The sequence below is a fragment of the Bison bison genome, unplaced genomic scaffold, assembly GCF_000754665.1.
Source record: "Bison bison bison isolate TAMUID 2011002044 unplaced genomic scaffold, Bison_UMD1.0 scf7180017864508, whole genome shotgun sequence".
NCBI classification, from domain to species: domain Eukaryota; kingdom Metazoa; phylum Chordata; class Mammalia; order Artiodactyla; family Bovidae; genus Bison; species Bison bison.
The window spans coordinates 2,750,997-2,765,092 of record NW_011495064.1 but is presented as its reverse complement, the minus strand read 5'-3'; the positions used below and the strand labels follow the sequence as shown (position 1 = coordinate 2,765,092).

Below are 14,096 nucleotides of genomic sequence, written 5' to 3'. Positions count from 1 at the left end.
CCCCTCAACCTCAAAGCCTGACTCCTAGGTACCCCTAGTGTGGGGAGGGCTCAGGCTACTGAAATTCTGCATCACTGCTGGGCAAAGGCTGGGGCCGGGTGGGGTCATCTCTGCCCACACCCCACCTTGCCCTCGCTGGGTACTGCGGTGCTGTGTTTGTAAGAGGGGTGAGAACTCCTCTTACAGTTAACAACTGCTCCGGGAGTGGCACATCCCGGACAGTGCAGGAAGGATTAGGGGCCACAGAGAAGGGGCTTCATGCCAGTAGCATGGTATCATCTGAATTATAAAGCCACCATTATCAATGTTTCTTTGGGGTAAGTTGTGTCCTTTCTAATCAGCCCATATCCAGTCTGTGCCTTAGTTTTCTCAACCATAAACAGGTGACAATAAGTGTCTAGAGTGGTTAGTAAAGGGCTTCCCTGGTGGCTCAGCAGTAAAGAACCCGCCTGCCGATGCAGGAGACTTGGGGTCAATCCCTGGGTTGGAAAGATCCCCTGAAGAAAGAAATGGTAACCCACTCCAGTATTCTTGCCTGGGAAATCCCATGAATCCAAGAGTGTTAGCCTATTAACAAACAATGTTGTGATAGTTTCGGGTGGAGAGCAAAGGGACTCAGCCATACCTACACATGTATCCATTGTCTCCCAAACTCCCCTCCCATGCAGGTTGCCGCATAAATTGAGCTGAGTTCCTTGTGCTGTATAGTAGGTCCTTGTTGGTTACCGATTTTAAATATAGCAGTGTGTACATGCCCATCCCAAACTATCTTTACCCCATTCTTCGCCCCCGCTTCTCTAAGTCTGTGTTTCTGTTTTGTAAGTAAGCTCCTTTGTATCCGAGATGAAATAGTTAGAGAGCATCGCCGACTCAATGGACATGAACTTGAGCAAACCCCCCGGGGACAGTGGAGGACAGAGGAGCCTGGTGTGCTATGGTCCATGGGGCTGCAGAGTCCGACACAACTTAGTGACTTAACAACAACAATCTCTTAGTAAGTCCATGAGAAATGCTTAGCACACTTCCTCATTTATACTCAGAGCCCAAAAACTGAAACTGTTTGTCCCCTCAGGTAGCCTGAGCGGGCCTCTGGCCATCTGACTTCTTTGCACACCTGGAGCCAACCGGAACTACCCTGGCCAGCCGCCTGGGACCTGGCCCATGTGGCATTTCTCTGGCAGAATCCGCCACCTGTGGCTCACGGCCTTCACTCTGGGGTGGCCAGGCTGGCAGAACTCCCAGGGCCTCCCATCTGTCATCTCTCCTGTCACAGGGACAGCAAGGACACGTGGCTCACATCTCCTTGGAGATGGGCCTCCCTCCCACCCACTCACAGGGGACGTGGGCTGGCAGCGTGCCCAGGAGGAAACCTCCGGGGCCACCAGGGTCAGGACATCTGAATCCAAGTCCTGGCGGGACTTCAGCTTATGGGTCCTTGACGCAGCCACAGGGTTTCTGAGCTTCACCTGCTCAACTGTGAAACTGGATGACACTCTGCCCGCTTTGGGGACTGTCCTGAGAACAGATGAGACTGCACACCTCGAAGGGGCTTTGTTTCACACGTAGAGGAAGAGCATTTTAGGATCCCAGCATTTTAAAAACTGGGAAAATATGTAGTTTATTTCTCCCTGTGGCTACTTCTGTCACCTGCCGAGCGCCACCCTCACCCGTGGGTTATCAGAGCCTACAAATGATGCTCCCTGAACGGAGCTCCTTTGAAGAGTCCAGTGCCCTAGGCCAAGGTTTCTAGATACTAAATTCAACGAATGGCAGCCTTTCCCAATTCACAGGGGAAAACCTAGCTAGTTTCTTAGGACTATTACTTCTGATCATGTTGGACTAGGTAACTTGGACTAAATTCCCAACTGCGGACAACTAAAAGCTGCTCAAAAAATAGTTTTTGAAAGTTTGATTCAGGGGTGCGTGCTCAGTTGCTTCAGGTGTATTCAACCCTTTGTGACCCCATGGACTGCAGCCCATCAGGCTCCTCTGTCCATGGGCGTCTCCAGGCAAGAATACTGGAGTGGTTGCCGTGCCCTCCTCCAGCGGATCTTCCTGACCCAGGGATCGAAACCGAGTCTCTTGTCTGCTGCATTGGCAGGTGGGTTATCATTAGCACCGCCTGGGAAGCCCTTGATTCAGGGGTATCAGGGAGCAAACAAGGCAGTAAAAACTCACAGGGCCAAGATCTGGAAAAAGAAAGAAACCCAGAGACATCTGGGGCTACTTTCTCCCTAAAGGATCTGGTGATAGAGCAAAGATGCTGAGCAGAGCTGTTGACAGCCTCTGGATCTAAGGAGGTCAAAACTAGGGCCACCAAGAGCAGGGGGGTTGCCTGAAAAATCCTTCATGCTTCAGGTTGGGACCCGGGATGGTTTCATCCCCAAAGTATGAATGAACTGGAAACAGACAAGTGCTCCAAGGCACTGCAAATCATCTCAGTCCCTGAAAGCCAATTAAAACAACTTGGTTTGCAGGATCGCAAGCCATCTGCCCAATGTACACATAATCCTCACAGAGCAAGTTAACCGCTGCTGCTGCTGCTGCTGCTGCTAAGTCACTTCAGTCGTGTCCGACCCTGTGTGACCCGAGACGGCAGCCCACCAGGCTCCCCCGTCCCTGGGATTCTCCAGACAAGAACACTGGAGTGGGTTGCCATTTCCTTCTCCAAGTTAACCTCATTCTGCCTCAAATTAGTTCTATAGATTTACAGATAAAATATGTGGCATTTAATTTTTTCCAAGTAGGCAAGGAGACAATACTAAGAAAAACCGAGAGAAACAACAGACAATAGAAATAGGCTCACAGAGGCTGCTTATTAGGGAGTTACGGAACTTAAACTATACCTAGTTTGGTCAAATATATAAAAGGCAATATTGATCGAGAACTAGAGATTATTTTTTAATCATTTTCTATTTTTATCCCATCAATTTAATTCTTAAAATGCGAGGCGCTACAGTTCCCCGTGCCGGACAACAGATGAAAAGCAAGCCAGGAGTGTTCTGGGAAAAGCCAAAAAGAGGCGGCTGTGCCACATTTAAGGGTGCTGGTCTGAGAGTGAAAATTGGGACACCATCCCAATTTCTAGTAGCAAATTTGTTGCTGGTTTGTAAGATGCAATTAAAAATAGACACCCCCTGAAAACTCAGCAGATTGTTATCTTAAAGGGCTTTGCTCCTTTGAACAGGAACCTGTCTCCCTCTTCACTTGTATCTGCTCAGACCCAGCTCTGCCCCTGGCCCAGAGTAGTCATGGCAAAAAAAAAAAAAACAGAGAGAAATGGCAGCATTTGAGTATTTGTTTTGTGACAGTCCCCTGCCAAGGAGTTTCCACACATTGTTACATTATTTACAACTGTATGAGATATGAGATGGCTATGACTGTTCCCATTTTACAGGTGGAAAAACTGAGGTCTGGAGGACCCATGGATCATGTTCAAGGTACCTGGTCACCATACACAAGAGCCCAGAGTGAAGCCAGGTCTGACTGCTCCCAGAGTGGGCCCCAGCCCATCTGCTCATTGTCGGGGTGACCCCTGGATGCCTGTGGTCAGAGGAGGCCTTGAAGTTCCCTCTCCACACTCATTGAACACCAGCCACATCCAGGGCCCCAGCCTGGGAGAGCTGAAAGACCCAAGGCCAAGGCTTAGCCAAGTGAAAACACTTCAATGGATTCGAGGTCCTGTCCGCTTCCTGTTGTCTCTCTTCCTCTTCCCCACTTCTGGAACTCAGGATCTGACACAAAGATGGAGATGGGATGACACCCGGCTACATGCATGGGGCTGAAGGAGTAAGGGCCATCGTGCAAAATCCTCTTGTGGCCACCAGATCTCTCCTGGAAAAGCTGGGTAGCTGTTGAAGAGGCTACTGACTGGGGTGCCGAGGGTGAGCCCCACTGCAGCCCACACCCTAGGTCCCTTCCTAGGGAGCCAGTGCTCAGAGAAGGGCAGAGGGGCAGCAGCGTAATTCCCAGCCCAAGGTGCAGGCGGGGGCTCAGCCTTCACATGGGCCTCCTGCACTCCCAGGGGCCAGAAATCCAGGCCGGGGTCTGTGGAGGGATGGTCCCAGTGCCCTAGGAGTGGAGGGCTCAGGGGACACGAGGCAGAGCCTGCAGCTGGCCCAGGCTTGCTCGATGGCTTTACCTCATCAGTGTGGTTGGACAGGAGAGGTCTCGGGGTCAGCAGATAGTGGCATAAGGTACAGAGGGGACACAGGGGGAAAGGGCTTCCCAGGGGGAGGAAGTGAGGGCCGGGGAGGAAACAGAGCCAAGAGGGCAAGTGGGGGCCAGAGGAGAGGAAGGGGTGAGCAAGGGGCTGGGAGAGGCGCAGGGAAGGGGATGGGACAGCACGGGGTGGGCAGGGTCTCTGTACCCCCCGCGGCTGGGGGGGTTCCTCTAGGCAGACAAGAGGCTCTTCCTGGTGCTGATATACTGCGAGGAGGAGGAGAAGGGAGACACCTGGGGGATTCTGTTGGCTCTGAAGTTCCAAAGAAGCCAAGTGTGTTTTTGAGAATGAATGAATGAAGGGGTCATGAGCAGAAAGTGGGGTGCAAAGGGATTAGCAAGAGGGTGTCTGGTAACTGGAGACGGGACAACCCAGGCCTGGATGCCAGCCTGGGCTCTGGCAGCAAAGGTGACAGAAGTCCTCTGGTCCCAGCCAAGTCAGTGGGGAGGCAGGCAGCCCCCTGTACCACCCTGCGGCCATATCCGGGCTGTGGATTAAGAACCAAATGGGGAAGGGCGAGGAGGTGGGAGGGGAAGAGCCGAGCGCAGGCCCGTCCGTCCCGGCCACATCCCAGAACCTTCCTCCTGGGCCCTGGGGACCCCAGATCCCAGCCCTTCCCTTCCCGCCCCAACCCATGGCACCAAGGAATTACGGGCTTGGGAAAACTCACTCACTGGGGTCCTAGAGCTTCAGGGAGGTGACCCGGGGGATGTGGAAGAGCTGTGTCTCCTCGGAGCTGGTGGAGCTGCAGCATTGTCACAGGGGATGAGTGTGTGAGCCCCAGGCCCAGACCCTCAGCCCCGACACAGGAACAAGCTGAGCCCAGAAGAGCAGAGTTCCCCAAAGCTATGAACTGTGGGTGTGTTGCAGCAAGAAGGCTTCGGGGCAGAGACACGGAAGAACTTTCTGGCCCTGGAGTACCTCAGAATGTGTGACTCTTTGGGGTTAGGCATAGGCTTCCCTGGCCTGGAGGGGTGTGTGTCTCAAGAAGTGGGGGTAGGCAGCAGGGGGCCGGGGCCAGCAGCTGGAAGGGCTCCTTCCTCAGCTCCTGCCCCCACCCCTAGTCCGAGAGCGTCCTCACCTGAGGCGTTTCCGGATGGGACGGAAGTACTTGGAGGTCTTGATAGCAAAGACGATGCTGGGGATCAGGAAGAAGGTGCACCACCCCAGGCAGAACCAGAAGGCGTTCTGGGACAGAGGATGTGGGGTCAGCACGCTGTGCTGGGAGCGGCACCCTCCCACACGGCTCGACACCCCCAGCCTCCCATGGACTCAACGAGGGGCGCGGGGATGTGACTTCAGGCCTGAGGGGAAGGACCGGGGTGTGGGTTCACGCTGCCCCCCGCCGGCGGCCTCCCCGTCCACGAGCCCTGGTGAGCTGGGGCAGGGCGCTCACCCAGGGGTCAGCCACCATGTCACACAGGATCACACGGCCGCTGTCCAGGGCTCCGGAGAGGGGCTGGCAGGTGGCAATGCGCTGAGTCACCTGTGGTATCAACATGAGGCAGCTACATGCCAGCACTCCCAGACCCACGGGTGTTCAGAGAGAGGCGACAGGGACGCGGGACGGGCCCAGGCAGGGAAACACAGAGCAGTGAGGACCCCCTGACCTCGGCCCGTCACTCGCCTCCTGCGCTCCCCACCCCAGCACCAGCCTGTGCTAAGCCCCTGCTGTGTGCCCAGAGATGCCCTCCCTCTAAGTCACTCACACTGGGGGACAACACATGTGCACACAGAGTGCACTGCACACACTCATACCCACACACGCATTCAAACACACTCAGGCTAAGCAAGACCCCCTCAGCCTCGTGCGAGTGGCAGACTGCCTGCAGAAGCTGTGATCAGTAAGGGCCCGCGGGAGGAGCTGGGCTCTGAGTGCTGCGCGGCCTCAGACAGGCTGGCGCGGGACCAGCACGAGGAGGGGCAGGGGCCGATGGACAGCGCGTCCTAGAGAGCGACGCTGACCAGTCCCAGCCCGGCCATGCTCGGGCCTCAGAGAAGGGCTGTGGCAGAGGTTGGGGGTGGGCAGAACTCAGCATCCAGATGCCATGTTTGGGAGTCTGGGTCCAGGGCACCCCCAAGGGCTCTAGCGGGCAGAGGAAGGGAAATAGCTGGGAGCTTGCCTGAGGCCAGGAGGGTCTGAACCCCAACTCACCTCCTCTCTCACCCAGGCCATGTACTGGGAGAAGTAGCCCATCTCCCGCTTCAGGAAACACTCACTTTCCTACAAGGAAGAGAGGAGTCCTGGGCTGGTAAGAGTCCCCGGGCCAACAGCCCTGTCCCCCATGCCGGGCTCCATCAGGACAGGCTGAGCTGTCTTTTCTGGGAGCCCCTGGTGAGGGAGCAGGGCTGGAGAATCATAGGGTGTGAGGCCCCTGTGCCTTAACCATTCAACTCACCTCCAACTCTGAGGCTGCCCCCTGTCCCTGCCCCACGCCCCCCACTCACATTCCTCAGGATATGGGTGGCCCAGGTTGGCAGCTCTTCTTTCAGGTGAGTGACTCTGTCCAGGACACCTGAGATCTCCGACTGTGGGGGAGGAGAGAGGATCCATCAGGGAACAGCCACTCATTCACTTGTTCATCCATTAACTCAACATACGACACACAACACACTCAACTTGGGATGGGGGATGTTAGGCCCCAAGGACACAGAGGCCGTATATGGTGGGTTCCGCCCACCAGCCTCACGTTTTTCCACCCCACCTTCCGCCTCCACTGGGACAGATCAGAGCAGGCAAGGCTTCGAGTCAGCTGAAAGTCACATCCTTCCTCCCTCTACTGCCCACCTGCCCCACCCCACCCTCCCCAGCCCTCCCTAGTGGCCACCTGGAGATGTGGGGCAGAGGATGCCAGTGCCTGGACACTGCGGTTGAGTTTAGCCTGTGAAAGAGAGATCAGGGCTGGTTAGGGGAAGGGCTGGGGTAGGAGGGAGGGGTCACAGCATCCCCCTTCCTCTTCCACGTCCCCTCCCTGCATCTCCTCTCCAGGTCCCCAGCTCCCTGAGCATCCAGACGTACCACCAGGTTCTGCTGTGGGAGGATCTTCTCCTGATGGAGGTGTTGGAGCCCTCGGGCCTCTTCCTGCAGCTTCTGCCCCAGCGTAGCATTGCCCTGAGGGGGCACAGATCAGAATGGCACTCTGCCCAGGCCAAGACAGCCCCTGCCAACATACCCTTCACCAAACTGCTCAACAAGACACACTGCAGGGCATGGAAAGTGCGGGAATCAGAGGTTGGGCTCAGAGGCAGGAAACTGAGGCCTCCTGAAGCTCGTGGACCACATCTGGGTTTGGGGGCCTACCTGAGCCCAAGTTCCAAGTTCAGCCCTCACTTGCTCTGTCCACCATGGGGGAACTGGGGAGGGCTGTCTGTGAGATGTCTCAAAGAGAACTTTTTAAACTCTCAATATTTATAAAGACAAAGTATATTTTTTTCCAGTAGATTTTAAGCTTCGAGAGGCAACTGTCATGACATCCGATCCCACTGTCCTCACAGCCTCAGATCCTGTGGATGCTACAAGCCGTGTGCACATAGTAATGCCTGCCCAGCTGTGATGTCAGACCACATCTGACAGCATCTGATCTAAGATGGGGGATAATCTACTTTAGAGATGAAGGCCCAGAGATGTAGAAAGATTTGCTCAAGGCCCCACAGCGAATTGGTGGTAGAGTTTGAGTCAGAACTGACCCTACAAAACTGACCCTGCATCCCAGTGAGGGGCCCAGGGTCTCAGCCCTTGGTGGTGGGGGCCCTCAGTCCTCTGCCTTTGCCCTCATCCCATCCCCAATTCATACGATTCACGGGTTCAGTCCCTGGGTTGGGAAGATCCCCTGGAAGATGACATGGCAACCCACTCCAGTATTCTTGCCTGGAAAATTCCATGGACAGAGGAGCCTGGCAGGCTGCAGTCCATGGGGTCACAAAGAGTCGAACACAACTAAAGCAACTTCACACACACACACACACACACACACCTCCCCAAGTCAGGCATTCTTGCCCATCCCCTCTCCCTGGCTTCTGTCTCCAGCCTGCCCAGCAGGGTCGCTGCTCCCTTCTCACTTGGGTCTGGGACAGTCCCTCCAGCTCCTGGGCCAGCTTCTCCACGTCACTATTCACCACTGGCTTCTGAATCTAGAGATAGACAGGAAAGGCCAAGAGGGGATGAACCCCGGCTCCCCCAACCCTAGAATTCCCAGTATTTTCGAAAGTACCCACACCAGCTAAGTCTACTGTAACAACACATCAATCACAGTGGGTTTGACCTGAAATTGTGAAATATATGAGACATTTTCCATTAGGAAAGGAAAAAAAAAAATGAGGCACTCTCTGGTGTAACCCAATGGAGAGGCGACTTCCCACCAGCTTTTGTAACAGCAGTGGGTTCAGGATCATGGACAGTGACACCTGTGGTTGGGTGGGGCGCATTCACTCCCCCCTAGCCTGGGACGGGGCAGGGGTGGGGTGTGGCACTCTGGGGCACAGGGTCTGGGGACATCCCCAATAGAAGAGGCCCTAGAGACATGTAGGGAAGTCAAGGGAGAATGGAGGGCCCAGATGAGGTGAGACAGTAACCCACCCCCACCTCCTCTGATCTACCAAGGTCTGGCCTGAGGTGCCCACTGCTGACCTCGGCAAGGAAGCCAGGGTAATGAATGCTCTCGAGCCCACTGCTCTGCAGAGCCTCCAGGTCCCGGCGGGCGGCTGGGCTCAGCAGGTCCAGATTCTTCACGTCCACTTTGAGCTTCTGCAACTCCTGCTGCAGCTTGATGGTGTACTGGGAGGGAGGGGGCAGGCTGGGGCCATGCTCGATGGCTGAGCCAGGACCCCAAAGCTGCTATCCTAGGTGAGGAACCCCTCAAGGCCCTCCTTCTGAATATTGAGGACACTACCAGCCCCAGACAGGCTCCTAGCAGGTCTCTGCTCCCCACGCTCCCTATCCCCAACTCACCCTCACCAAGACTCAGCTCTCTTCCAGCACCTATCTGGCTACTGGACAGCAACACAGACCTTCCAAGGTCACCCAGTAGAAACAGCTTCCTTGGCCCATCTTTATTATATCACCTTGTATTAAGGTCTTCATAGCATGGTATTTACTTATTTAACACATAGTATGCTATGTGCTTTGGGCTTCCTTGGTGGCTCAGATGGTAAGGAATCTGCCTGCAATGCAGGAGACCCAGGTTTAATCCCTGAATAGGGAAGATCCCCTGGAGAAGGGAATGGCTACCCACTTCAGTATTCTTGCCTGGAGAATTTCATGGACAGAGGAGTCTGGCGGGCTACAGGGCTGCAAAGAGTTGGGCATGGCTGAGCAACTAACACACGCAGGCTATGTGCTTAATTATATCACCAAGAATGCTATTTACTTATGTGGGTGCTTGTTTATTGCCATCAGCCCCCATGAGAATGCCATCTTGTCTGCTCAACTCTGTATCAAACCAGCAGTGTCTAGAGCAGAGGTTCACACGTGATAGGTTCAGTACAAGTCTGATGAATGGGCAAAAATAAATGAATGAATGAATGGACATAACCAACATTTCTACGATTTGTTGTTGCTCAGCTGCTCAGTGGTACCTGACTCTCTGAGACTCAATGCCCCTGGACTGCAGCACACCAGGCTTCCCTGTCCTTCACTATCTCCTGGAAGTTGCTCAAACCCATGTCCATTGAGTCGGTGATGCCATCCAACCATCTCATCCTCTGTCACCCCCTTCTCTTCTTGCCCTCAATCTTTCTCAGCATCAGGGCCTTTTGCAATGAGTCGGCTCTTCGCATTAGATGGCCAAATTATTTCTAAGATAGAGCAGTTTAAAAAGGGATTCGACATTTTCCAACCATTGCTGGGAGAGATTTAAAGGGCATGAAATTCAGCCCCGAGTTTCACAGATGAGAAGCTGAAGCCAGGAGGGGCATCAGAGGATGCGGCTCAGTCTACCTCTCCCCATCCCCCACACTGCCTTCCTCAGGGGAGCAAAGGCCCATCCTCTCAGAGCCCAGAACCTTAGAGGCTTTAGGCATCAGTAACAGACAGGTACACGTGTCTCCAGATGGCCAGAGCCCTCCTGGGGCCCAGGAAGGCACACCTTGTCTTACTTATCTCTGCATCATCAGCTCACTATTACCTCCTTTGAGGACAAGTTCTCCTAAGGTCATATTTGGAATGTTGCCAGATGGCCCCTGAGGGCTGCTCCAATCCCTCTGGACCTGAAGCTGTTCTGTGACTTGGACCCCTTCCCTGGACCGGGGCTGAGAGCTCCCCCTCCTTCCAGTCAGCGGAGCATGGGACCTCGTCTCAGTGCCCAGGCCCCTCACAGAAGCCCTCCCTGGCCAGCTTTCACCCTGTAGCCTCCCACCAGGACAGAGTCTGCTCAGTCGACCTCCCATCTGATTAGAGATGCTGAAGGAGGAGGTGGCTACCGTGTTAGGGAAACTGCCCCAGGTTATACAGTTTAGGACATGGAGTTGGGACGGAAAATCTGGACCACTTGGCTATGCTATGCTGTGGGCTAGGAACGGATGGCGAATTCAAAAGGAGTTGTAAGGGGACTTCCCTGCAGCCCAGTGGTTAAGACTCTGCACTCCCCATGCAGGGGCACAGGTTTGATCCCTGGTTGAGGAACTAAGATCCCACATGCCCCATAGCATGGCCTAAAAATAAATGCATAAAAATAAAGCAACAACAACGAAAATGCCATGAAAAAAATAAAAGCGGCAGAAAATGCAAGTAGATACTTAAATAAATATTTTTCAGAAAGGAGAGGGGGCAGAATCAGGAGTTAGTGTCTTAGGAGGAGTGGAGGGAGGACTGGACAGGTATTTCTACAGCCTCTGTGCACCGTTGAGAGAGCCACATTCACAAAGCACATCTCCTCTCGGGAAGTAGACTTTCCTTCTCTCTGTTCTAGAACTGTCTCTTGCCAGTGTGAATAAGTTTCTCCAGTTCTACACACCAAGTTCTGGCAAAGTCCAATGGTTAGGGAACAGGCTGGTGGGGGTTCAAATCCTGACATCACCTACAGGCTGTGTGAGCTCAGGAGGGGGCTGTGGGGAGCCCTACTCTAGTGGTACCCAACTTCATCACCATCATTTTCACTGTCACACCCCTCCCCAACCTCCCCACTCCCAACTGGAGCATCCCAACCAATGCCTGTCCTGGGTCAGGACACACACTCGAGTCCTCTCCCTCACGGTCACCACCCTGTCCAGTCTCAACCTCAGGTGTGTTCAGTTTTCCTGGGAGCACAGCACTCTGAGCTGATCACAGCCTCCAGGCACTCATGCACCCACCCAGACACTCTGGAACCTTCCCTGGGCTCTAGCCCTGGGCCATGCCCTGAGCTTGCACCTGGCTCTTCTGCCCCAGAGGCACCTCCATCGCTCTTGCAGACTTCTCAGGTCGAAGGAGAAGTTTCCTCCATAAAGGCAAGACCAAAAGAGGGGGGACCTGCAGGAGGGGGGTCCCCACTGTGTTCCAGAAGGTTCTCTCACCTGGCTGATATCCAGGTGCTTCTCCAGGTCATAGGAGTCATTGAGCTGCAGGACAGTCCAGAGCACGGCCCCTTGCTTGCACTGCCTGGGGATGGACATGGGAGGTGAGAGCAAGGAGGGCAGGTGTGTCATCCCAACGGGACACCCACCTTAGTGCCTCCTCACACCCCATCCCCCAGCCCAGGCTGCCCACTCACTCGTAGGCCAGGAGGATGCTGAGGTTCTTCTTCAGGCCAAGGAGGTGGGACAAGTTCATGGACGGTGGCAAGTTCCCTGGAGTGTCTACAAACTGGGGATGGGGCAGGAGGGAATGGGCTTGGAGCAGGGAGTAGGGAATATGGCACAGCTTCCCAGGGCCTGGTCCCCTGCTGCCCTGGCACAGCACAGACCACATCCCTGTGACTTCAGCCCACACCTGCCTCTATCTCCAGTTACTCTTGGGCCCTAAATCCTGGCAGGGACTCTCTCCAGGAATCTCTAGGTGGGTGGCCAGCCTGCTCTTCGGCAGAGGATCTGGGCCAGCATCTCAGCTCACTTGCTTAGTGCAATAGGGAACCAGGATCCCCAGTTCCCAGACTTAGTGTTAGGAAACAGAGGGGCTCATGTCTGGTGCCATCCCTCGAGGTCCCTGCCTGGGGCCCAGGGACTCACTGGCTCTTTTCTCTTACTCCTTATTTATTGGTGAATTTCTGTCTCTCTTCTTAGCCGTCTCCATCATTTTTCCTGTCCCTTTTGCCCTCTGGCCCCCTCTGGCTCCAAACTTCCTTCTGAACCTCCAGCTCTACCCTTATCTCTTTCCATGTCCCTCTGGGCCCAGGGCTAGGTAAGCCCACCTCGTACAGCTCTCCACTCTCCCAGCTCTGGCACACCAGCGTCTGCACGTTGCCGCCCACCAGGAAGGTGGAGAAGATGAGGATGATGAGGGGCACAGCGAAGAGGAAGCTGAAGCCCACACCGCTGAGGAAGGTGGGGGGACACGGTTGAGATGGCCTGAGCAAGGAGGATGCCCTGGACCATGCTCTCCATCCCCATTCTGCATCCCAGGGCCACCTTGGTCAGTGAGCCGGCCCCAGGGCAGAGCCCTCTGGGGAGAGGACTTCACAGGACGTGGCCTCCAGGGCAGGAGGAAGGACTCAGAACTGACGACTGCCCCACCTCATCCCACCCCATCCCCACTCCATGCCCTGGCTGGCAGCCTAGAGGAGAGGGCAGCCAGGGCTTCAGGATGAGGGGGACACATGTACACCTATGGCTGATTCATGTTGGTGTATGGCAAAAACCATCACAATACTGTAATTATCCTCCAATTAAAATAAATAAATTTTTTAGAAAAAGAGCCAGCGCTGCCGGTCTCTGGGCCAAGGGCACTTGCAGGCGGCCAGCTCCAGGGCTCAGCCTCAACACGACTACCTGGCATGGCCAGCCATGACTTACCAGCAGGGGCAGCCACCTATGGCGTAGGTAGGACCCGTACGACCATCCAGAGCTTCTTCATGAAGCTTGGGGAGTGAAACGTGGGCTGGATCTCACTCACCCATAAAGGGCCAGGCCCCTTTATGCAGTGCCCAGCCTGCACAGCAGAATGTGGCAGCCCTGGCCTTCGAGATGATCTAGTTCAGAGAGGGCAAATAGAGCCTGCCTCTGGTGCCACCTGCTAATGGCTGGACACTGGGTTAAGAAGGATTCTGAGGCTCAGAGAGAAAAGTGCCCATTGATTATTATAGTTAGTGAAGTTGCCATTTCCTTCTCCAGGGGATCTTCCCGACCCAGGGATCGAACCCTCATCTCCTGCATTGGCAGGCGGACTCTTTACAGCTGAGCCACCATTATTCATCTGGGCTCAGAGAGAAAGGCACCCATCAATTACCATAGTTGCCACCAATGGGGAAGGGGACACGCTTCTTCTTTGCCATTCCTGCTCTAGGCCAACCCTTTTATACAAAGAAGGACACTGAGGCCCAGCTGGGTTATAATTCACCCAGGGCCATGCAGCAAGTTGGCCCAGAGCCAGAGCAGAGCTCAGTCTCTTGATCCCCAGGACCGGCTCCTGTAGTCACACGAGGAGCATGAGAAGAAAGTGCCAGTCCGGTAGGCGGAGACCCTTCCCCTCTCCCCCAGGCCTTCTTACACCATGAGGAAGCGGGCTCCGGATTCACCCTTGGCTTCCGAGTGGCTGGGGTCCTCTCTGGCAGATAGCCCCCAGATGCCCAGGTTGAGGCCCAGCAGGTTACAGACCACCACAAGCAGGACCACAGAGCACAGCACGCAACCTGCAATCCACCTGCCAAGGAGGAGGTGGGCATCAGGGAAACAAGCGGGGGCTGACTGAGGACCTACTGGCTGGGGGGGGCGGCTAGCCCCCAGGCTGGGGGTTTTGAAGGGGACC

The 14,096-nt window shown here is 55.0% G+C and overlaps 1 protein-coding gene across 1 annotated transcript in view; it reads right to left on the bottom strand.

The window, feature by feature from the left end:
* Window positions 1-3,281: 3,281 nt before the first annotated feature.
* Window positions 3,282-14,096, bottom strand: part of PROM2 (prominin 2) — a 16,615-nt gene continuing 5,800 nt past the window's right edge. Inside the window, 14 exon segments of the mRNA XM_010829571.1 lie at window positions 3,282-3,851; window positions 4,897-4,967; window positions 5,304-5,410; window positions 5,619-5,708; window positions 6,378-6,446; window positions 6,671-6,751; window positions 7,051-7,104; window positions 7,242-7,334; window positions 8,282-8,353; window positions 8,850-8,996; window positions 11,711-11,795; window positions 11,908-11,999; window positions 12,544-12,667; window positions 13,839-13,991. Coding sequence (XP_010827873.1) covers window positions 4,904-4,967; window positions 5,304-5,410; window positions 5,619-5,708; window positions 6,378-6,446; window positions 6,671-6,751; window positions 7,051-7,104; window positions 7,242-7,334; window positions 8,282-8,353; window positions 8,850-8,996; window positions 11,711-11,795; window positions 11,908-11,999; window positions 12,544-12,667; window positions 13,839-13,991 — 1,231 coding nt within the window. The 3' untranslated portion in view covers window positions 3,282-3,851; window positions 4,897-4,903.